This window comes from Aythya fuligula, chromosome 2, assembly GCF_009819795.1.
Source record: "Aythya fuligula isolate bAytFul2 chromosome 2, bAytFul2.pri, whole genome shotgun sequence".
NCBI lineage: Eukaryota > Metazoa > Chordata > Aves > Anseriformes > Anatidae > Aythya > Aythya fuligula.
The window spans coordinates 125,084,128-125,110,377 of NC_045560.1; the positions used below are offsets into that span (position 1 = coordinate 125,084,128).

A 26,250-nucleotide genomic window follows, 5' to 3' on the forward strand; every position below is an offset into this window, starting at 1 on the left:
AGAGGCATTAAGTTTTGTTCATTTTTATCCTGTATTATTCAATATTAAGACACTTTTAAGCCTACATTTTAAACTTCTAAGTTACTTGCTTCACATTGATTCATTTTTAACAACACTGCATTTCTTCCCACGGCATTTTATCCATCACTAGTAGTGACTGTTAAATTTCACATTAATATTTTACTCATTGAATAAAATAAAAATCACATTACTTGTCCATCTTTTGAATTCTTCTTGTTTCAAAATTAGCACAGGTTTCATTCATCCTTGCCTTTGGAAAACAAAAAAAGCTTGCAATACATAATAGCCAGGTAATGCATATGAAATAAAACAATCTTCACCAGTTAACTTGCTAAAATAGAGGAAAGTAATTTAAATCACTTAACTAGAATTCCTTTTTTCTTGTTTTGCTTATTTTTCAGAAGAGCACTTTATTTTGTGAAGAAAAGATTAAGCAAGTACGACAATTGCAAACTGCAAGGTGCACAAATGTGCCTGGTAATAAAGGTCATATAGTTTGATATAGTTATATGACCTTACAGTTTGCCATACAACTATAGCAAACAGACCCCCTATTACCTATTTGTCACTGGTACACTATAAATGCTTCAGTAATTTATGTAAAGTGATGTCTTACTCTTGCAGGTGTACTTTGTAATTTTAAAAGACCATCAATAGCAAAGTATAGTATTACATACAACATTCAATAAATCTGCCTTCAATTGCACTTCATACAACCCTAGAAGATGAACCTGTAAACAAAATTTAAAGCATTTAAAACTTAAAAACAAACCTCACCTTTAACATTTTTTCCAAATCCCATAGAGGCAGGAACTGCACTGTCTGCTTGCATTTTGCTATTTGTTTTCTCTTTCATGACTTCATCATCACTTGATACATCATCAGAGTTCATCTTCTTTTTCTTTTTCTTTTTTTTATGTCGAGGAGGAAGCTTTTTTGGAAAGGTAAACATTGGAAATATCACAAGGAGCATTGCAATGGCACAAAGAAGAAATCCACTCCACCTAATGCCAGGAGATAGGAACAGAAATGAAAGCCAATGCATTACATGAAATAAAAACACCAAAGTGATTATTACAGGCTGTACTAGCTGGAAGGACAAATTTGCAAAATATGGAACACTGAAATTAGAGTAAATTAATTGAGTGGAGGGGAGCTTTTACTGCATTAAAACCTTTAATTAGAAGATGTTTCTGTTGGCTTTCCTACTGATAAAGGTATTTATACAGAAACCAGCAAATGGTTTCTGAAATAGCGCCAGGTTTGAATTCCTGTAAGTTTTCGCTTCTGATAACTACTCAGTACCAAGCTCTTAGAAGTAGGCATTCACTTTTACTTTGCCTTTCTCAGATAATTCACAGTAAAGGAATATAGTATTCCTCCGGAGAACATGAAAAAGGTTATCCACAGCATTATCCATGGCATGATGTCCAGATGGATATATCAGGGCTAAATCTGTTCTGCTTTCCAGTGCCAACTTCTCAGTGCACTGACTGTCCAACCCTCTCCCTTCCTAGTGAAGAGCTCCTGAAGCCTGGCTGTACACAGGCAATGTCCTGCAGTTCATGCCAGGGCTTAAGCCTAGGACCTTGCAGCTCTGCTCTGCTACCATGACCAGAAATACCCCTTCACAAATAAATCCCTCTTCTCTCCCTCTGTTTTATAAGAATGGGACACAATCTGCCCTATGAAGACATCTTGGCTCACACTGAACAACTTGGGGCCTACTCACAGAGAAGGATAATGCAGGATGCAGTGCCAGAAATGGGCCAACAGTATACACACAATTATCTTCCCTGAGGCCACAAACCTTCAGTAACTTTAACATGGCCACACAGATGGGCAACAGGGCCTTACCAGATGTGCAATGGGGCCTACTGGAAAGTACACTAGAGTTAACCTTCAGCAGTCAGAAGGCAGGTAGTCGAGTATAAGGTAATATATTTTTTCCTCTGCATTTTCCTCTACTAAAAGACTGCAGGGAAATATGTCTAACTCACACCAGTGCTTCCATAAAGAAGGATGACCTCAGAAGTCACCCACCGAGTTCTTGCAGTGTACTGAAAGTGTGGGTGTCATTAGGTACTAACCTAATTTACACCAGTGCTTGGAAGCTTCATTGAAGTTAATCACCTTACTCCAACATCGAAGCACAAGAATGAAAGTTTGAAGCTCTTTGCTTTCAAATCACAGTTTGCGGGACAAATTTTATATTTTTGTACGTCCTTTACCCTTAATAAAGTAAGCTACCTCAGGAAGCTACTAATTAAATATTTGTGCACATTTTTAACATTTAAAAGTATAGAGAAGAGAGGATTATCTGCACAACAAACAAAAATGTTTGGCATCACTTTTGCCATGCAAACATATTGCAAACTATATTTTTAAACAAAGGCTGATCCATACACGTGTGTAATGTTTTGTGTGATAACAGGTTATGCAAAGGCAAACACCAAACAAACTTCCATGTGTAACACTGATTTTGTTAGGAAGATTGTGCAGGGAGCTTTTGTGAGGCAACTCTAAGTTACTGAAAGTTTTCACTTGCTTTGATATTACATAAACAGAAAATCCTCTATTCACTCATTTTAGCTGATAAAATACATGGATTAGCAACCAGTCTTTCAGAAGGATCAGTCAGCACTATCGAATAGGGAATATATCGGCAGGCTGAATAAAAACGTAGTAACATCCCTTTCAGGACCTCAAAGGCAGAAGCTGCAAAGCACTGATCAAAGAAACAATCTGTGGCAATAACAGATAGAAATATGAAACCACCCACTCAGCAGGAAACAGCAAAGGAGACAGGGCCTTGTGATGTAGCACGAGATGAAATTCAAATCCAAAGGGACCATTATGGCAGCATACCAAGTGCTGGAGATGTCACAAATGCAGCAGTGTATGTAATTATGTGCACTGTCTACATTTCACATCTTCCTGGAGCAGTATCAAAGAACTCGGAAACAGACAAAAGAGGATATCAAAAATAATAAAGACACCTACAATGGGAAATGAGAGGTCAGAATGGGATCTGTATTAATTAAAAAGCCCTTGATTTCCTGTGTTCTTGAAGTCAAAGAAAATATGCAGGGGAATACCTCAAAGGCATCTGCACAAGCCTTAAGACCTCAAATAAAAGCAATTAAAGCTAAGGAAGGACCAGACAGTGCTGGAGGAATTCCTTTAAACTTCTTCCACTTGTGTGGAATGATGATGAAAGATGATATAAGAAGATCCAAGTATTAAACAGATTCAGAACTAGGTAAACACTTCAAAAAGTGTCAGCAAAAGAAAAGTTGATTCAAAGCACTTGACAGACTGCCAAGGGCTACTCCACAACTAACGAGATCCCTATACCGCATATTAGCAGTTCTTAAAGACAACAACATGACAGATGATTTCTAACAGATGTCCCCACAGTTACCACACTTGAATAAAAAGCAGTTTTAAACATTTGATGGGATGGCAAAGACAGCTGGCCTGTAATTTAGCCCAGAGCACCTACAAAAAACAGGTGTGCAAAACCCAGGTGTGCAACCCAAGTTCTGTGAAACGAGGAAAATCAAATAAGAAATAACCCTGAGAGAAGCACTTACTTTATCAGGTCTGACATGAGATAAGCCAGGTTGCCTGTCCTGCATATATGCAAAATACCTCTTAGAAAGGAGCAGCTTAAGTAAAAAAAACAGACCTCTGAGCAATTTTTGTTGTTGTATATCACTGTTGCTATATTTACTATCTTGTAATCATTGCCTCCTTTAATAGTGGAATTTTTCCACTGGTTCCTGTGATAAGTAGAGTTAGGAACCTTACAGCTATAATAAAGGAAAGATGAAAATCAAAGACACTAATTCACTTCAAAGGAGATGAGGCTGAGAAATCTCAAATATGATTGCCCATTAACTTATCTCAACTGCACCCTACTTTTGAAAAGCATGTCAGCTCTCTGAAGTGCTAGACTACTCTTATATTTCAAATTGTTAGATTACATACATAAAAATAAATTTGGATATGTGGCACTTCCCTGCAAGGAGTAAATGTCACAGTCCCAGAAAATAGACTTCAATGGAAGGAAAGTCTACACTTTCAGAGCCCTCTGTAACCAGGCAGTCATTAAGTAACAAGGGACAAAGGACCAGTGGTAACACCATTAGGACTGTAATTTTAAAGGGTAGATAAAGCTTCAGAAAAGAAAAGAGAATAAGGCACAAATGCTCTAAGCGCCACTGAACTTTTATTAGAAGCCACCACAGACAGTGAAACTAATTACCAGATATTTGATAACAGGCAATACTCTTGAGAAAGTTAACAGAAAAAAAAAAAAAAAAAAAGTAGAGACCCAAAAACCAACAGAGTAATACAGCAACCTGGAACACCATTTGGCAGTAGCCAATCTACCAATTTAATCAACGTGATGGAAAAAATTAATAACTTTTCTGTGCTGGCTAGAACATGACTCGCTTGCTGAGATGCTGTGACAGCTGATTTCCTGCCCTTCCTTCAGTCTTATTTGCATCACTTCTACCAGCACCCCTGTCTAAAACTGAAATCACCAAGATACCTGTTTAGGTGATATTGAAGATACATAAAACCCTGTTTAACATAAAATCTTCCAAATGCACAAACTACACTCTTTAGTCCCTTTTGCTTGCAAGGCCTGGCACAGTAGGTACTCTCAAAGCCTGAGCACAGAAATGTTTGTACAAAGTGACCTCTCACCACTACTGCCACAGATTCATTGGCTACAGCACTCCTGAAAGATGCTGAGGATCCAACCCTGGCACTCAGTCTTCCGAGGGAGGGAAGTTGAACTTGTAATTCATGAGAAAGGACAGGCATTTTTTTGCCAGATCTCTCTTGCACACTTGGCTATGATAACATTACAGATATCCAAGCTAGCTGTGTACTAGCAGTAGTGGCAGTCCATCAGCTGCTTCACAGAACTCGGTGCACATGGCCTGAGAAGCAGCTTTGGTTATGTCCATGCTGCTTTGGTTATTTTATCCTTAACTTATGTGTTTAAGCTACAGTCACAGAGATGTGCCCACACTACAAGGCAGCTACCTCAGTGGTTACATTATAGACAAACTCAAAATTAAAGTCTGCCTCACTTTCACATAGCCCCGCTGATTTCAATTAATGGATATATTTATGGGCCTGTTTGAGATTTCAGTCGAATAACTGAAACATTTCCCTAAAAGCACAATAAACATAAGAATTTTACTAGAAATGTATAATAGTTTGTTCTGGTTTCAAATCTCTTATTCAAAATTAGTCAAAGCTCTTTTTAACACTGTAGCACATTCACATCACAGATCTTTCCTGTGAGATATGTCAGTATATGGATGAGAGCACAGAGTCATTAATCCCAAGGTCACAGGTGAACCGAGTTCTCAGGTTTCATCTTCTCTGATTCAAAATTCAGCTAGACCTGTGCAGCAATGCTCTTGGGCTAAATAAGACATATAAAGCAGTGATAAACCTTCAAAGTATTAAGAACACTCTAAAGAATGATTTTTCATATCAAACTGTCAGGATTGATCACTGTAGGATAAAAAGAAACAGATATGGTCTAACTGAAGTGGCATAGTGACAAATAATAATCCAGTGCACAAGACCTAAAACTGTACTCTATAAAATACTGGAGTCAAGAATCAGAGAAAAAACACATCAAAGATGTGCTGAAACAAAAGCAAGCCCCCCAGCTTCTCTAAAGAGCCAACAAGATGATTCAAGGATGCTGATAAGCTCCTTGAAATAAACCACCAACACAACTAACAGCTGAGATGCACAGCAGGGGCTTCCTCCTGAGATGACAAACTTCAGTCTTCATTGGACTTGCATGAAGATTTCAAGACATATTTATGAATTATCTGGGGAAAAAAAAGCCAGTCAAAGCCCCCTCAAGACACGCTTCCTCAAGAAGACATTTCCAAGCAGGCCACATATCAAAGGCTGCACAAAGACATCATCTAAGGATTACGGTTGTTACATCTCAGCACTGCTGGCAACGTACTGTTTACTAGAGAATAATGTGATGGTTTACATCATCTGCTACTCAAACACAAGCCATCACCCAGAGTAACAAGACCAGAAAGGCTATGTTATGACACCATCCTATCTCTTTCTCCTAGACAACCGTAAATGAGTTTACTATTTCTCATTTGGGTTGCAGAGTTCAGCATTTCTAGCTGCCTGTTTTGGAAAACCAAAGCTGGGATTTACCCAGCTTCCATCAGGAAGGGATAGGCTCTGGGCAGCAGTGTTCTTGACAACCTCCTAAAATCTCCAGTATGCTGTCCTGCCATTCCTGTGCCGAGTGCTGTCAATCGGCACCAACTGTGTCAGTCAGAGGAAGTCCTGGAGCCAAAAGCAGGAGGTTTTCCATTAAGTGTACACACGTGTTTCTGCAGCATTTCCTCTCTGTCAGGAGCTAGTATCATAATCAATACAGCATATTCTTCTTCCTCAGCCTCCTCCTACAGACCCAAACAAGCCCTCAAGGGATATGATTTCCGACCCTGTCCCAGTTTCCTACTGGCAATTTAGAGAGTCATTCTGAAAAATGCTTGACCCTTACCAGTTTCCAATGAATCGGGGATCACTCTGGTCAATATAAACAGTTGTCCTAGGATCAACATAGAAACCAATAAGAAGTCCTCCCAGTAAGTAGCCAGCTGCAGGACCAAGTGCTCCCATTACATACATGATAGCTGAGGAAATAAAAGATCAGAGTTGTTAATCAATAACACTTCATTAGTTATTTGTATGTAAATTGGGGATCTAAAAGTGAAAGATGCCTCTTAAAGCAGGGAATTTTGCACCCCAGAAATTTCAGAGCCCTTTTTTGCAATCTTCAAAGGCAGCAATTTCTGTGTAAGTAAAATATCAGTAAGAAAATTACTGCTTTCTGCACATTTTCAGTCAAATTACAGATGGAAGTATACAGTATTTTGGCATTTTGGATGGAAAGCAGATATCATTTTGACAAGATTTTTCATATTTGGTAACATTTCCTTTGAATAAAAACTTAACAAATTTTAAAATATTAACAGAAAAAATATAAGTAATGGTAAGCAAAGAATAAAAATAATGCATGGCACCAAAGAACAGACTCCAACACTCCAACTTAGTTACCATCAGATTAATGCTGGATTTAAAAGAACCATCAGAGTTTAGAAATCAAGTACTCCTATTTTGGAGGTTGACAGAATTATTTTTTTAACTGTGCAGCCACAGACTTAGCCTTGTTGTACACACCGGTACCAAGAGCTCACATATACTATATTTCCAGAAGACTCTTGCCTTGTTCAGGACATTTAAAATGTTAATGTTATTATTAAGGAAATTTCCTAATTTAAAAAGCAAGTTAAATGAAAAAAAAAAAATCTCACATGCAAACCTACAAGCATATATTTTACAATATCATTGGTCTGAACATTGGATGACAGCAAAATCCTTATCACTCAAAATAACAGAGTAGGCTCCTGTCTGCTGTGTCTTGTACAAAATACTCCACACAGTGAAGCCTCCAGTTCTTGCAGTTCAATCATCCATTGAGAAAGCATCGCAGCTCCCATTTGGCTTGTGTGCCAGTGCTGCCAGGAGCAAGGGAGAGACAGAGGCAATAAAAGACGGCAGATATTTCATCTTAGAGTGGGGCCAAGATGCCACTGGACCTCAGACCCAGGAAAACTTTCTGCAGCTCCCAGTACAGATATAATTGTGAGACATCAGCAGGAGCAGACAGAAATATCTGTTGCTTGCTGACAAGAACTGAATGCTGAGATTTAGAAATCTTGCTCTCATTTCCAGCTTTTAAAGGTATATAATTTAAAGGCTATCATTTGTCTTGCCCTTAAATCCTGTCAGTTCCACTCCTTTCCTCTTCTACTTCTGCAAATCCCAAATCAACTTCTGAACTAAGCCAAGGTCAGTTACCTCAGCCTTAAAATTAGATACCTTTAGCAAGATCCATTTATTCTTGACCATACAACTACAGCTATTTTCCAAAGATTGTTCTCATATTCTCCATCTATTTTCTTCCCTAATGCATTTTGCAGCACTCATCCCTTTCAAGATGCTCCTGTTCTGCTTCCCGTAGTGTCTGGCTGGAAGCATGAAAGACCAGATGGGTTGTAAGGGATGGTCTTTGCCGCACACTTCCACGTCTGAGACCACAAAAAAATCAAACTCCAGCAGCACAGCAACATTTGCTCAGGTGCTGCAGTCTCACTACACAGCACATCAGAAGAAACCTGATTACCGAATTATCTCAAAACAACATCTTCACTCCAAAATCTCCATCTCCACATCGTTTCTGTGTGCCAGTTGCTCTCCCTGGCAGTGTGCAGGCTCCATACTGTTTGGTCCCATCCTCAGTCAGATGAGCTGCAGCCTGGGGTTGCATAATGGGGTTGTAAGAGCTTGGGATACTGTGCTACAAGGTATAGCAAACTACATGTATATCTCACAGACAAACAACTAAAAGGAAATCAATAAATCTGCCTGATTAAACTGAAATAACTTGTACATTTTCATCTAATGTTTTGAAAGAAGAGAAGGAGAAAAACAATCTCATGAGTAAGAAGGTGACATTTATCAAAGAGCTATAGTGTGGGGAAAAAATCACAGAAGCTACCACAAAAAGGAAACTGCGTATAGAAAAAAATGTCTTCAGACTGCAAATTGATTTATTACTTTTAAGTTACTCTTTCTTAAACACATTTTCAATTTTTATGAAACTGCAATTTCACATGATTAGATTTCTCTAAAGTCGTTTTTGCATAATGGTTTCCAGAACTGTGTTCACTATTTAAATTTATTCCAGACATGTTCCCCTCTGGATTGATTGCAAACAATCCTTTGCATGTGTAAAATGCTCCACGAGACATTGTAACACTGCTACTTAATGGTAAGTGGTTAAGAAAAAAACACACTAACTGTTATTTGTAAAATCCACATCATAAGGAAGGGAAAAACTAATAATAAACTCATTCCAATATAATAAATTATGTTCAATAATGTTTCATTGGAAAATAGATCCAAACAACTACAGCAACCTCAGGTCTCTAAAAAGTTTACAGAAAGGAAACACAAAGGGAGTAAAAGAGTGACCTAATCCATTCATTTCAGCATTCAGAAAAAATACTTATGCTGTATTTATTCAGCCTCAAGTCCACTACTGAAAGAGGCAAAATGCAGCAACTGTTTAGGCTTAGAAGTACTGCTCAGCATTTGCATTATATATACCTGGTAACCTCACAGGATATTCTTAGTAAGCAGAAATACTGTAGAGTAAAAATAATAATATCAGTGTACACTGTGCTCCCTTAGAATAGGGGATGCTGCCAATCATTTCAAAAGTATTTTTAAATTACTATATGCTGTTCAAATTTCAAGATTTTTTTTTTTAATGTAGCTTACAGATAACATGTAACATTCTTGATCTTTCAGAAAATGGGGGTGCCCCACATGTCTGGACCAGGGCTTAAGGAAACACTTGAGCACACGAGCTCCACAGCTGCCATTTTAGGACACTTTGCAGCATCTTCTCCAGCACCCAGTAATGACCACTATCACAGACCAGATACCAACTACAGTAGATTGATCTGGATTTCTAAACAGGACTAACGGTACAGCATGGCAAGTAAAATATACTGGTATATCAAAATGGGGTACTTGGAAAAGTCTGCCCCAAACCTTGCTGTGAAAGTGAAGGTAGAGCCATCTCCAAGAGTCAGCATGGCAGGTTGCTCTAGGATCCTGGATCTGTGAAAGTCTGATCACAGACTCCACGATATTGCACCCCAATGCCTGGGAAAACTGATTCCCAAACAGGACACTGAGACTGGTGGATGATATAGAGAGGAAACTAAAGAGGAAACAGGTTCAGTCAGGGCATCATCAATTCTGAAACCTCTTCACAAACATAAAGTTCTGAGGACAACTGCTCCATAATTTATTGCACTCAGAGGCCACCAGAAGGTCTGCAGCTTCTTGATGAAGAAGGTTCTGAAACATGGAGGTGATGTAGGAACACCTTCCTTTCAGCCCCCTGCCTGGCCTTTTCAGCTAGCCTTCTTTGAGCTGCCCTTTTTGGGCCACAGTCTAAGGTCTTGATCTAGGAAGATGCTCGGATTCAACAGCAGAGAAGCTGTGACTACAGAAGTAACACACATTTCTGATCAAGAAGCACACAGGAGTTCTCTGTTGCCGAGGCAGGCTGAATGGCATCCAGATGATCTTTTAATTGTAGGAGATGGACTTAATGATCCTGGTGGGTCCCTTCCAACTCAGGATATGCTATGATTAAGTTGCACTTGAACAAACTTTGGATGTGCCTCAAACTCTGAACCATAATCTTCACAGGTGCTTATATGTGCAAGCTATCTTCAAATTTCTTAAATCATAAAAATATACTATAAAATAGCAGTAGTATCTCCTTTTTCATGATAAAATAGAGATGATGTATGCTATATGTTATAGTTCTGTACCAAAGCATAAGTCATCTTCCAGAAATAAATAGGGAAACTATTGTTAATACAGACATATGGGCTACAACAGATATCTAATTCTCTTCTGATTGGTTTCCACTGAAATGAAAAAATCATACCTTTCAGAATTACTGTATTAGCCATATCCATACTCAATGCTGACAAGTCACTGTACAATTCTCAGGGAATGTGGTTGTCTCCAGGAAAAAACAACTGCAGGTCAACCACTCTTATCTGAATTATACATGTATTTGAGGACTACTTGTGGTACCCAACACAACCAGCTCAGGTCAGACCTTACAAATGTATTTTTATTTTTAATTTTTTTCCCAGAGCTTGTCATAGCTTGCTGCTGCTGTGATGTAGGACCTTCTGTCTTCAAACCAAAGCACAGGATAGTCTACTGAAATTATGTGTCATTTAGAAAGATAATTTCAAAGACTGAAAAGACCTTGCATAGTCTTTTAAGGTTCCCTTTTCCTTCAAGAGCCAAGTGTTGTGGAGAGAAGTTTGCACTAGCAAGCACACCTCATTCTCTGGGTACTGCTTCTCTTCAGATTGACCCAGGACAGCCTTTCCCAGCCCTCCCAAACCTGGTCTTTCAGATTGTAGTTCTGAAAAATAGTTCTGTCTGAGCCTGACATAGACTGTAAAAGAGTAAAAAGATCCTAGCTCAGACACACTCAGTTAACTGTTCATTATATACCATTGTCCCATTGATATTTATCAATCTAGAGATATTTTAGTTCTCTTGTTTTATCTGAGGAGCTTCTCTGCCTCACTGAGGATGCCCTTGGCATGGCATAGTATCTCAGGTGCAACATGATAGCAAGGCTATATGGCTTACTGACTATGGCTAGCTACGCTTAGACACAAATGTCTGTCACAGGTAAGATGCTGGATGGGAGAGAATGGGAGTCAAAACAACAGTAACTGAATTACACATGTAACATACCTACCAAAGTGACACAGGATTAAGCAATGTCTTCCTTCTCCATTGAAAAGTTTATCTTGGGACATGTTCCAACGAATGCTGCCATTTTGACAAAAATGAAAATAAGTAGACTTTTTTGCTTCCAGAGAAGACTCTGCATAGCCTCTAAATAGTTGCAGCAAAGTCCCTGTGATAGCAGTAAGATGGACTGAATCCTCTATGGGTCCAAAAATCCCTATGTTCACAACACATATATAAAATAACTTGGTTGCCAAAGATACTTTTTCAGTCTACCCACACCACAAAAATACACTTAAACAGAGGTCACAAAAATACTTTCCCTTTCCTCCTCTAATTGCACAAAATGACAACTTCAATATGTTTTGTGTATGCGAATATACAACATATCCCTGTGGCATCTTGAAATGCATACTGTGTTACTCCTCCGTCTTTTGATTTTTTGCATTAGTAATGCTAACATCAGCTAAAGTAACAGGCATCATGTTGTGCCTAGAGGAACAGAAGGTCCACATCAGTGGCCTACACCAGGTCATGTAGCTTCTGGGTTCAAAAAAAAGCCGTTTTGGTTTAAGAGTAAAAACAAAGGAATACATCGCTCGATACCTCTCATCTCTGTGTACACACACATGTCACCACACAGAGTATATCACTGAATGGAGAGGAACATTTCTCAAAGGTCCCATTGTTACGGTCTTGGCAGCACATCACCATAGTACAACTGTTCATTTCACACATGTGTAAGGCAAGCAGAATTTCACTTTTATTCTGTTTTCAATTAAAGTTTAGAATTTGCAAATTCCTGCAAAAACTAGAGTGTTCATTCTGGAGTATTTTTATTTCTTTTTCATATGCAAGCTTTCTCCTGCAATAGAGCTGATATTTTGGTAGATTTGTAGGACACTTTTTAGTAAGATGCAGACATAATCCTTTTTTATCTGTAGATTTCAAATTTTTACTTCAAAAACTTCATTGCCGTTATAAAATGAAGTTATAGATTAGGAAGCAGAGGTACAAAAAATAAAATGAATCACCTACAGTTATGTAGTAGAGTGGAAAGGCCAGGAGTATAATTTATTTCACCAAAGCAATAACTGTGTCCTGCCTGCTGAACAACATTCATCCTGAAAGAACAGCACAAGGAAGAATAAAAATAACTCAAAAAGAAAACAAAATGCTCATGCGAATTCATAAGAAATGGCCCATGTTTATAGGTTACCTGTCTACAAGCTGAGGAATGAGCTTTAGCAGAAATGGCAAAATGGACTTTATATAATTCTGACTGAGATCATTCTATATGTTGTGAGATTTAGGGGACTACAGGAAGAAAGAAAGAAAGTCACAGGGGATTACAGACTGGGATTTTGTAAGCCAAAGAAGCAGTGCCATGCGATGGTACCATGGCATCCTCTCTACTCCTACTGGCAGCGTGTTTCCTATAAATGCTGAGCTGTGCTGTCACTGGAGAGTAAACAGCAGGATATTTCTTCAGGGTAGAGAGCAGGTTTTGATTCACTCACAGAACAAAGCTGGCAGGCAGAACACAATGCAGAACACAAATTTCCAAGCCCTCCCCAACCCCTCTCGTGTCCCAGCACCTGTGATGGAGTGGCAAGGAGTAAACATAAGGCAGCTTCCAAAGAAACACTACTCTGCCAAAAGGCACATTTACCTCATTTGTCTAAATTCACCCACAGAGAAAGCTATCCAAAAAAAAAAAAAAAACGTAAGTTTTAACCACACTTGAGCCTGAGGACACAAAACTGAGAGGACTTGTGAGCAGGACCCAAGCATATTTCACAAAAGCCTTGAAGTCAGGAAATCATGCAGTTCGCTTCCTTCTTTTCTTCATGAACACCCAGCCAACCCTATCTATACATGCTTTAGGAGATTTTTCTTTTATGTGGGTATTTGCTTAGGAAAAAAAAAAAAAACAATGCTTTGAGCATTGTTGCACTTCAGATAACAATGTAAAGTTCAAAACTTTCAATAATTTCCTTTCAAAACGTATTAGAGTTACCACGACTTTAGAAGTCTATCAGATCCAATGTTGTATGCAAAATAATAAATAGAGAAACAAACCTACTCCGGTAGCCTGCCTTGATCTTTGTATAGAATGCGTTTGATAATACTTTCATGAGCAGATTCAACAGGTCTGGAAGACAAATTTTTAGAGAAACATAGACAAAGCATAATTTTACATGTCTACTACTAAACTAAAATGAATGGTCCAGCTCACAGCTCTACTAAAAATTATAAAATTTAAATTAAATATTAATATATGCAGTGACTTGCTGATATCAGATCAAAAGCACTATATTTTTACTTTTCTCTTACAGATTTATTACTAAGATATCATTTGTATCAAAACAAATTCATTTCCTAGCTTAAAGAGCTGTCATTTCTAAACTGCTATATGCTTTTTTTTCTCCATTTGTGGCCATATTCTAAAATACGACAATCATTTTCACAGGACCCAATACTAATGTCACAAAAAACACGGAAATAAGCCCAAACAAAACATGCTAAAATAAGCTGCCTATCCCAATGTGTGCCTCTTGCGTGCAATGTCACTGCAATGCTGCTCCGTATCACTCACTATGCTATGGAGTCACAATGACTACAAGGCAAAATTTCACCGAATTCAGCACCTGTCATTGGGATACACTATCAATAGCTATCTGCATTCAGTGCAAAGTTTTAAAACACTCAAAATATTGAAGAATAAAAGTTTGCATTTGTACCAAGCTATTTTAGCCGTAGAGAGACCCAGAGAAAGATTGCCCCACGGAAAACTACTCCAGTGCTTAAAATGAGATCTTTATTTCTTTATTCCTAAAAAGAGAGAAATTCTGTTAAGTAGAAACCCAATAGTCAACTGGAAACCATTCTGCTCTTTAGAGACAATTCCGTTTCATTTAAAATTAACTTCTTACTACTGTTTTTGTTTTTGTTTTCTGAAAAATCTGGCTTTTCTGTCTTTACATTCATCTATAAATAATCATTTACTGATAACATTACCAAGCATGACTTGTGGTTGTTAAGTAAATACAGGAAAGGAAGATCTGCTGCAAGAGTTCAATGAAAACAGCTGCAATTTTCATGTGCAGTTTCCAAAACAATGTGGTTAACTGAATTAAGACACCATGAGAAAATTCTTGGATCAGATATTTAAGCATATCAAGCATTATCAGATATTAAACAAATTATAAGCGAAAAACCTTCTGGTGACAGTATTACAAAAGCACATACAGCTATCTCTGATTCTAAGAATACCCAAAGTCCTTACCAATGTAAATGGTTTGTGTGACCACAGATGAGCTTGTCTATACTTGCTTGATCAGAACCTAAACTGAAAACTAAGGTGCTCTGACATTCTTTCTACAGACAAAGAGGTATTAAGCACTTTAGGTCTCGGAAAGAAATATTTTTTACAAAACAAGTGTCAACAACTACTTAAATGCATGAATAAGAGAACAATCAAAACCATCTTTCTTAAGCCCCCAAGGTATTTTTCCACAATTTTGATGTGGAAATGCACTTTTATTGAAATTTAGCTCTCAGACAAATACACACACTACTTGTACTGAGTGCAATGAGGATGTCAAAAGATGAATTGAAAGGCAAAACTTTGCTCTTAGCTGTTTTTCTCTGGAAATCGGTTATCAAAAAAGCTCCGCATCTTACCTCCAAGTTTTTCAAGTCCCTGTCAGTATGTTGCATTATAAATATAAAATAACGACTCCCAAGATGGTTACTAGCTCTCTGTGCCCAGGCTCTGATTTAAAAAAAAAAAAATGTTTTCTGAACATATTTTCTCATGTGGCTACATTTAACCAGTAGAACTAGGCAAAGACATAAACTATTCAGTAAATATGTACTGAATGCCTCCTTGGCCCCTTCTGAATTCTTGACCTGTCAGCATCGCAAAGTTACTTTCAAAGAAATGTCATAAACGTGACATTCATTTCCATACAGAAAATGATCTACTGTATATAACCACTAACCTAAATCCTAAGCCAACTTCTTCTGTAAATCATTTTAAAAACTTTGATCTCCAAAATCCAAGAAATAACTTGCTAGGTAATTTGTCTTATTTCCCATTCATTCCAACACTGAAAGCTAGTGAATTATTCACGCAGGCACGACCCTGTAAGTTAGTGGGGCTATTCTCGTGAGGCAGGCAGGCACTTCTGTCATATTAGTCAGTTATGGTCCTAATAACAGGACACTGAAGCTGTCAGCTGTCTTTAAGAGATACTGGAGCAGCCCCTTGAGTAATAGTCATTCTTTCCGTTAAGTCATGTCAAATGGGAATATCTCATCTCTGCCTTTTAATTGCTTGCCTTTGTTTTTTTTTTTTAACTTGTTTGGCAGTTGAAGGAGCATGAACACACAGTTACTTTGCATTGGGGACTATCCCCAGGTGTAAATTTAAGCACGTACTTATGGACTCTGTTGATCTTAACCTCTTCAAACAAAGTTTCACTTCTTTAATATTGCCTTTAAGTAAACTGGAATGAGGCTGGCTTGGTGATTTGCATCTCATCACTTTTTCTTTAAATGATCATAACTGTAAAATATCTGTGAATATACTGTGAAAGTTGAAATTCGGCTTGCAAGCAAACCTCACCAGGTAGATCACTAATAATCAAATGCAAGAGACTGAAATATTTCAAAATTATGTGATTTTAAAATTGCAGTGAGAAAGCTCAGGGCCACAGCCACAAGACCAGCAAAACCCAGCTGAGAACAGTATACTGTATCTGTCATAGTTTTATATCACGTTCAAGCAGTGTGATCAGGCATGAACATGTCATTCAGGTCCTTTTGTTCTGTTCTGCAGGGAGAGCACACATACTTTTGGAAAAAAGAAGGGGAAGAGCCTGGTCAGATTTTTCAGTCTCAGGACAAGATTTGAAAGTACACCATCCCACATCACAGGAAGAACCAGGAATAAGCACCAATTCCTTAGCAAAATCTACATATCTTATTTTGCCACACAATAAATGTTAATAAAACTAACGGGGTCATCTGCAAATTACTGGAATAATGTGCTATGGATCTGGGCTTTAATGGTTATTGTGTGCAGACTGGGTAACGGCACACACAAATATTAGATTTGCATTGGCAGGTTTGACACAAATTTTATATACTTCATTATTGTGCAAAACCAGACCCCTTGTGTCTAAGAAAGTAACCGTGAGAACAAAAGTAAGAAAGACCAAATATTCCTCAAATGGAACATTTGACTATCTGCTGATAGTCAAAGACTTTCTATGTATATTTATTTTTCCTTTGTCCCACCTGCAAGACAACGGAACAAAGACGTAAAGAAGGAAATTACTTCAATATTCTCTCAGAATTAATTTCCTCTCAAAAATTAGTTTATGCCTAGGAGGCACTGGTTAATTATTGAAAATGTTGGTGATTGTTTTTCCCTCGACTATTTCTTGCTAATAGACTGCAAAGAAGGACAAGCCAAATAGCATTTTTTCATGATTTCCTTGTAAATTGCACTTACATTTTCATCTTTCAAATGAAACAACAGGAATTACAGTTCATTATTCATATCTGACTGAAAATCTGCCTGTAAGCAAAAGCACATTATTCCAGTAATTTGCAGATGACCCCGTTAGTTTTATTAACATTTATTGTGTGGCAAAATAAGTTATTTTTCTACATTCAAAAAGGTTGAAAGTTGCAATAGCCCAAATAAAATAATATTAAATAACAATTGATGAAGTGAAATGCACAGCCCTATACTCACATCTGAAACCATATTGAAAATATTATTACAGGTCAAAGAGTCTGAAAAAAAAAATCCATCCATCTGTAATAGTTATAAATAGTGAAAGCTATTTATCTTGGCTATTGGACAACACTACCTTTTTATGTAAACCTCTACAATTTCAAAATTTGTCCTTTACTCTCATAAGAACAAGCATTATTTGGGCAATTTCACAAAACTGCAATTATGCTGAAATGCTTGTTTCTGGAACAAAACTTAAGATTTGGGTTCCGGGTAGGGGTCTCCTCTCCTTCTCTGTGCCTCTACAGGGGGATTGCATGGTAGACATGATATTTCATTCACTTCCATGTCCTGCTAGGACAAAGCCAAGTTCTTCATGGCAGCACCACGAAGATGAACCAAAATGAACTTCTTCACTGTCCGAGCAGTTTCGTTAACAACAAATGGATGATAAAAATGTCAGGCTATCTTGTCTACCACTACCTACAACAAAAAGCTTTTGGTATTGATGCAACAGCAAACTGTTCTTAGTGGCTCTAGCCACAACTTCTAATAGAATTAGGGCAGGAGAAATAAAACCACCTAGAAGTGGTTATAGTGCTTAGTCAGACTTTGACAGCCGAATAGCCAGATCTAGATAACCACCTCCTAGATCTTAGATAGATATGATCTAAGTGAGAGGTCTTTCAGGGAACCCAGGCTACGCCAAGCCTGACCATGGAATGTTCCCACAGTGCCCTAGCACTCTTGAGACGGTCCCATAAAATACGATACAGAACCAGAGCTGCTGCTGTTCATGCTTGAAAAGGCTCTGCTAAACTGTGATAAATCAAAGACTGTGAATAGCCAAAGATCTAGAAGTTTAAAAAAGAGAGAGAGAGAGACAGAGAGAGAGAGAGAGAGAGAGATGGGAACCTAACACAACCATGGAGGAAAGGGAGGAATATGGTTTTGTAAGAAACTGAAAGGAAGGAAATTCTTTTATATATTTACTCTGGACAGAAAACTACCACAAACACCACTTGTTAGTAACAAACTGATTCAATGTATAAATACAATTGCCCAGTCTGTTTTAGTTGGGGTCCTGAAAGAAATGAATATCCATCTCACAGGAAAAAGTAGATATTGATATGCAAAGTCAGTAATCAAATAAGAATTATGAAAATATTTTGTTTTGACATTATTACATGCATTTTATTTACTTTGGTTTGGTTTGAATTTATATGTCAAGTAAAAATAGTCTTTTTTTTTAATGCTAATCTATGTTCCTACATAAAAATCAAAATAACACAATGTAAGTTAAATATTTCAACCTTGTAAAAAATAAATCATTTTTATCTACATGAAAAAAATGACTAAATCAATATATTCTAAAAATCAAGTTTAATTGAGTAATAATTTGTCAGAGCAAAACCATCTGAATATTTTAATCAGTTCAATTAAATGTCATAGTTTAAATACTGAGTGCATCATCAAAAAAGTAATTACTGTTATAAAAGGTTCTTTTTAATGGGAATATTATAATTACATTTGTCTTTCTTTCTAAGATACGATCTGTAACTGTGATTTAGGACCTCATTTGGAGCTCATTCCCCATCACAATAAGATATGTTAGTATGTTATAAAAAATAGAAGTGCTACTAACTTGCAGTGTTAGTATTTCCTATAAATATATATATATATGAGAATGGGAATCCTCCCAAGATATTTCAAAAGTCCATGGATTATTACAAAATCCATAGTTGATTTTGTAAAATTGAAGAATTTATAATCAGCTATAATTCACTAATTAGGTAATTTAATATCTTTAATATCTTCAGCTGATATGTTGTGGGAGAAAAAAGGCTTTTATTTAGTCTGTAATTTTTTTTAATTATTTTAGTCTGCAATTTATTTTAAATAAAGACTGCTCATTTGTTTCTCCTTTTTGTCAGTAGAATAAGACATGACAGCTTTGTTCCTCAGCTACTTAAATTAGCAGGTTATTAAGCCTATTGTAATTCTGCAATAGTATAAGGTGCTTTCACATTTAGCAGACAGACATGAAAATCATAGTGGCTATTATTCATAGCCCTTACCCAGGTAAGAAAAAGACCAGAGCAGGCTGCATGGCCCTTGCCCGTTTCTCCAGTGTATCAGTGGGAGCCCCAGGACAGGTGGGCTGGCAACCCACTGGGTTATTTACATCGGGAAGATCCAACTGGAAGACGATTACACTTGCATCTGCAATCTGCAAACTATCACAGCCTTTAATCAGCTTTAAGCAAGTTAATTGTTGAAACTTTGGGCTTAAGTTTGCAAGGAAGATTAAATGTGAGCCCTTAATCCCGCTGAAATTCATTGAAAGTTGGGTCCCTGACTTCCTTAGGGTCCCTGACTTCCATAGGCTCCTCAGGAAGTCTTAATAACCTGTTATAAAGTAACTCTGACAAAGAGTGAGATTGACAGGGAGGTCCTCAAAGGATGACAGTGAAATTACTCAGAATAGCCAAGATTGCAAGTGTTACTAGTGGTCTCAGCAGCTGACAGAGCACAACCCAGTCTAATGACAATCCACTTGGCATCCTTCCACTCCATGGGAGATTTCTACAAGTGACAGAAGAGAGATGTCTTCACACACTGGTGGACCCCTAACCAAATGTTCAGATTCAGACTGACAAATTTGCCTCCAAAACAAATGAAAGCACATGGCTTATAGGTAATTTTAACAAACTGTATTGTTATGAGATTATTTTATGACAGTATAGACTCAGCATAAAATTAATACAACACTCACGAATAGTTACCAAGATGCAGTAAAAGCCTTACTTTTGCTTCTTGTAAAACAAATAAAGTATAATGTAAAAGCAAAATAATCAAATAAAGCAACACTGGCAACATTTTTAGATTTTCACTCACTGTTTAGATCATAGTTACTTCTAATAATGTCCAAAAATAAAAATATGATCTACAATGAAATAGCTGCCTTAGAACAAAAATCTCTCTGGTTATCACTTTACCTTGAACTAAAGCTATTGTGAATTATTAGTATGTTAATATAGCATACTTAGATCCATATTTTATACCATTACACAGATAATTATATTTGACACATTTTTGTCTACAGTCTAAGTTGCAAATTTACTATCAATTTTTAAAACCACCCCAAGATCATAGTCTTCTGCCATCACTGCTGCCAGTGCCCTCAGAGACCCCAAACCATAACAGAACCAGTTTAAAAAGGGTCTTTGCACAACTTGTAAGAAATGCTGACCTTCAGCCTACTGCAACATCTTACACAGGTGAAGATCCTCAGCTTCATGTGACAGCATTAGGTATGGCATACTGGAGGGACACATCACTGTTTAGGGTCCACTTCTAGCCTCTTAATTTCCATAAATTGTCAAACACATCACCGTTGCTCCTTTTGTGCTCCCAAACAGCACAATTACCACTACTACTGCTTTGCTCACTTTGTAAGTGCTTTGCTGAGATTTTCTGAGCCTGAGACAGACGCACAGAACCACAACTCTTTTTGGATCAAGTGCAGTTGAATCGCCATCTGCTAGCTCGTATAATAAACCACTCAGGCAAATGTTTCTTTCAAAACAGAAAACTGAGAGTAAAACAGTATTATGGTTTTTAAACTCTAAAACGGCTGGGGAAAGCTTAGCAACTGAAAGATCAAAACACTGCAGTGAAAACCTAGCAGAGATGACAGCAGAATAAGACATTTGTTCTTAGCCAATATAGCTGAATAATCAAACAAAAATGTTCTTAGTTTCATACATGAAACTGTGTAGGAAACTTCAACAGCATGTCTCTCATTTTCAACAGGAGAAACAATTCAGAGACATCCCGTCAGGTCCTAATCTTTGGCATATTTAGCACAAGGCTGATGGGCACTGCTTTCCCCAGGATTTTTTGTGAATCCATCCCTTCATTTCAGCTGTACATTTGTAAGTGTCCAGAAAGATGATTAATTGCTCAGGAGTATTTTAATACATTTTTTTTTTTCCAGTTTTTAGTTTTCAGATATTTTGGGGTGAGGAGGGGAGGGAAGTAATGCTTTGGTTATAAAAAAAACTGGCTGAGGAGATGAACTCAAAAAAAATTACTTGCATAACCGTAACAGGAAAACAAAATTGAAAAGTTTGGAAGAAAAAAAAAAAGCACAGAAGTCAATCAAATGTCTTCAAATTTTCTCAGGATGAAACAAAACTACAACATGGCTTGCTGTTCTTACTGCCCAGTTTTGGGAATGCCCTGAAAACTCCGGGATGGAAAATCAGAGAGATTATTTGGGGAATTATCTACCTATCATCTACTTATTATCTACTTATTATCTATCTATCTATCTATAACCTATCAGTCGTGCATTTTATATGTTGTCTTTACTTTTCTTACTTTGTTCCATTCTAAACAAATGAAAAACAGAGGGCTTACATTTCTACAGAGATTTTGTTCTAGGATACACACATTTACTATAACTCTAAAATATTGCAGTTTTTACTATTGATTGGTTTGTCCAAATTTCTCTCCAAAGTCCTTTGCTACTTTGGAGCCATTGGCAGGAGGACCAACTTCCCCATGGTCCTCCTGCCACCCACTTCAGCCACGCATCTCCCCTGTCCTTTCTCAGGTAATACAACATCCAATATATGTGCTTGGGAAAGATGTAAGTGAAAAAACAAACCATCAAGTTTTAAACGGAAGCTGTTTCCCCTGCTGCACTTCAGTTAAAAAATAAACACATAAATATCACAGCTATCTCTGTGACCCTGGAGATGCTAATCTCTGCAAAGATGCATCAACTTTGTTTATAAGTGGAAACAGAAAAGCCAGGTTTGAAAAAGAGATCCTCCCTGCTGCTGGTTACGTGAGGTTCTGCAAATGTTTTTGGCATAAGTGTGCCAACATTTCTGCAGGACTGCTTACTTCTACTGATTGCCATTTCTAAAAAATATAAGGCATTACTATATTTTGTGTCTCTTCCCATTTTTTGAAATGAAAATTCTTTGTCCTATCATTGTAAGAATAATATATTCAAAAGAAATGCCTTATTAGGCTGTAATACCCATCACTGTATGTTCTACTTAGTGAAAGGAGAGCACATAATCTCAAAAGGTTGTCCTACACTATTTTAATATTTTTATATCAGATTCATCACTGCAATATCCAAAAGCAGAGAACAATGTGGACACCTCATCATGAATGTAATTTCTCCTGGTTCTCAGAAATGAAAATGAAATGTTTGAGGCAAGGCAGAACAATGTAAGTCTGGCAGTGTCACAAGGAGGTGTCTACTGGGAGAAAGACTGAAGAGGGAAGAAAGGGAGTGTGCCTATCACAGAGGATGATCAAGTCCACATCTTTTTTTTTTTTTTTTACACTAATTAGTATATTAGGAGTCTTCTCACATCTCCAAACTCTTTTTAATTCTGTTGAGATAGTAGAAAATGTAATACCATTCAACAAAATAAAGACTACACGTTACTTAAAAACAGATTACAATCTCTACCTGTTAATACACAGGCACTAATAAGAAATGACAAAACTGGTCCCATCCAACAGCAACCAGATATTAATATCCTGAAAACCATACACAGTACTGTCACTAGACATGGCCTGGCGATGTGTGAGTGCTTGGATCTGAACAGAGGCCATACGTGTGTGCCAGTGTCTCCTTTATTCACTAACCCAAACAACAGAGAAATGGGTTGGGTGGGGTTACAGAAGTTTTCTATCAGTAATTTTTACAAAAGCAGAAAGTGCAAAAAGAATATCTTTAAAATAGGCTATATATACAAAACTGAAGTCAGAACAAGGTTTTTAATTTAGCCTGGACTCTACATGCTATATAAGGAACAGCTAGTTTTAGAGGCTGGTGTTAAACCAGAATAAAAATTAGTTTACAGGCAGCTACAGAGTCCCATGAGTATTGTTAGGCTTATAAACTTTCTCAGCTGAGTAAACACCAATAGAAAGAAAGTCATAAAGGACATTTTAATATAAAGATGCTTTTCTGCATTACCATCCCCCACAAAACTGCGAAGCTAGCTTCTGCTACAAAGACGTATGTTTCTGAGAGAGTATTTTAGTTATCCTATGTATGGGCCAGATCCTGGTCTTGTGGTCAAGCCAGTTTCAGCTTTTTGGTAGCAGAAACCCACCCAAAGGGTGGGAAATAGAGAGGCATGTCCAGTCAGGTCCATAGCGTTGAGCGCCTCCATCTGATCATGGCATCAGTGTGAGAACAGGGAAAGGAGATAGGAAACCCACCCCCGTCTCCCTCACTTGCACTATCAAGTTTTCACATTCATGAAGCATATTAATGGGTAATGTGATGTTATCTACAGTGTAGGAGATGAAAAAAACATACAAAGAAAGTACTCTACCAAAGGATGTGCAGTGAGGAAATCATGATTCCAAAAATGATATTAAAGAAAAATCTTTTCTTACAAAATACTACAAACACATGAGCTATTCAGCTAACTATGTGTTGTTTCAAAAAGTCCTATGACTATAGGAGTGAAAGTTTTAGGGAACTGTTAAAAACTCATGTATGTAGCACTGGGTGTTTGCTACAGCTGCTTCTCTTCAGATTGCCACAGAAATATTCCCCCTTCCATTGCCCCAGGGCCGACAAGCTGCAGGAGGGAGCTGCCCTGGGAGGGACAAAGCTCGTCCTGCTGCCACTGGTGGAGAGAGCTCCCTTCAGAGCAGCCAGGAGGTCTGGTTCATGCTACAGTCACAAAATCATTAAATCCAATGCCAGGGAAGTGCCAACAGCATGCACCCATGGTGCGGGGGAAAAGGCAGCCAAGTGAAAGCCCTCCCTTCTGGCAGCAGCCATCACCCACACCGTGCCAACACGGCAACTGATCCCTAGGCTAGCAAAAATTAAGGGATGGACGTAGGGGAAAACAGGCTCCAGATCCAATTCAGGCTAACACTAGCCCTTTTTTTACATTATATTTACAGCATATTGCTACTAGTAAGGGTATTCAGAAGGCTGTATTTCAGAATTCAAGCATTCATGACCATTTACCAAACCTGCAAGCTATTACCGCGGTATTAACAACATTCAGATGGAAAGTCCCAGATGAATAAGGAAATGAAGTGCTATACACTTAAATATCCATCAGAACAGGAAAATCCACATGTTTTTGTTCAGCTTTCTTCTTGTGAGATTATCATTAAACACTGTGACTCTAATCCAGAACTTTGATTTATTCCTTGGAGAAAGTAAAGATGAATTACCATAAAGTGCAATAGGAGCACTTTAATCACACATTACACACAAAATCTGAATATATCTAGTAGCAGTCGATCAGCACAATGCAGCAATATATTAAATTTTGCTCTCACAACTGAACAAGAAACTGTTGGTATAGATAAGTGCTTATCAGGTGACGGAGGGTTACCTAAACACAGGTAATGTCTAAGAAAAACTGTATAGTCTGTGGATGGCCCCTTATGGTTATACCATAACCATATGTGGATGGCCCCTTATGGTCTGTGATAACCAGGTACAACTCAAAATGGATTATGTCAGTGCTACTGCACAAATCGTAAGTCAGCACAGAGATCGTCCTTGTACTAACACACACTGCTAAAACCCACCAGGGAAATATTTACAAAACGTCAAAATAGGTAAACCTGAATCACAGAGTATTCCCAACGGGAGCAAATGGAAAGCTTCTTTCCCTCTAACCTACTAGAGTCTAAATATGTCATGAACAACACACTGGATAAAAACAGGAGCAAGACGAGTTGCACAGGCAGTGATCTTCAAACAGGGACATGCCTGTTTTACACCCAAGAATGAACAGAAGCTGAAATGAATAACAAGAACTGAAAAGCAAAAATGCATCTAATAATACCAAGCTATACAAATAAATATACACTGATGGCTAAACATTTTCTCATCGGAAATACTTTTGCCATCAAAAACTGATTAAGAAAAATTATACCAGTTCTAAACTGTTTTCACAACAGAAAAGAAACCCTGTTTTAATCTTTCCTAACTGATTTGGTGACTTGAGAAAGTTTTAATAGACCACATGCACTTTCATTATTTCAGATTACTTAAATTGGGTAAAAAAATCCCAAGAGTTTCTGTTGCTACCTGTTTAAGAATGAAAAAGCTTTATAGATCTGATCCTGCTCCCATTCAGCATCAGGTGCACCTCATTACCTTCAGAGGGAAGATGAACGTGTCTACAGTTAGTTGTGATTTATTAACTTTTCTCAAAAGCTTTTCTGAATCTAACATTCATTAGATGCCAGACTACAGAACCACAAGGCCAAGACAGCAGTAACCTAGCAAGACGTTGGCATTCAGAAGCACAAAAGCATTAATATTAATTAAACGCCTCCAGATCTTCCTCTCTGCTCTGACTCCGCTTGGTGTACAGCTAATTGCTTCTCTCCTCCTGTACATGCTTATCCTGCGTGCCCTGCTGCACAGCAGCCTGCTTCATGTGCTCTAAATCGGATGAGCAGCTTGTGGATTGCAACTCCAAGTGTTCAGGTCTTTTCTGGCTGCCTCGAAAGGCAGCCGAAATATTTCATGCAGACTAAGTGATTTCCTAGTTTTTCTTAATCTGAATTTTTTATATTAGGAAATGAGCTGAATTAGAAAACTCAAAATCTCAGTGGCCTTTTTACAGTAAGTGCCTCAATTAGAAATATGAATAGAGGTCTTGACAGCAGCTGACATTGCTACTATGAAACATTAATATTTCCAGATGGAGAGAAGGACTTTGTTAATATAAAGATTAAGAAGTTCAAAAGAATCTAGGAGATACAAATGACAAATATGTTTATAAAAAAAATGAGCTCTGAACTGATGACACTGACTTGTGCTCTATTATTACTTGCTTCACAATCCCACGTAAGAAGATTACTGTCTATTTTGGCACTATGTATAACAAGAGTATACAGCACATAACCAAGGGGTTGTGCTAAAAGACTGCCTCGTATCATTACTCCCACACATGTATTCTTCAAGGCAGATCTCCCACACCACAGAACAGCCAGCTGTC

At 37.7% G+C, this 26,250-nt stretch overlaps 1 protein-coding gene across 1 annotated transcript in view; it reads right to left on the reverse strand.

The window, feature by feature from the left end:
* The window catches only part of SLCO5A1 (solute carrier organic anion transporter family member 5A1), an 80,532-nt gene that overhangs the window by 38,370 nt on the left and 15,912 nt on the right, over nucleotides 1-26,250 (reverse strand). The window contains exons 3-4 of the mRNA XM_032181139.1: nucleotides 6,602-6,734; nucleotides 799-1,025 (exon numbers count right to left, since the gene is read on the reverse strand). Coding sequence (XP_032037030.1) covers nucleotides 799-1,025; nucleotides 6,602-6,734 — 360 coding nt within the window. The remainder of the gene's footprint in view (nucleotides 1-798; nucleotides 1,026-6,601; nucleotides 6,735-26,250) is intronic.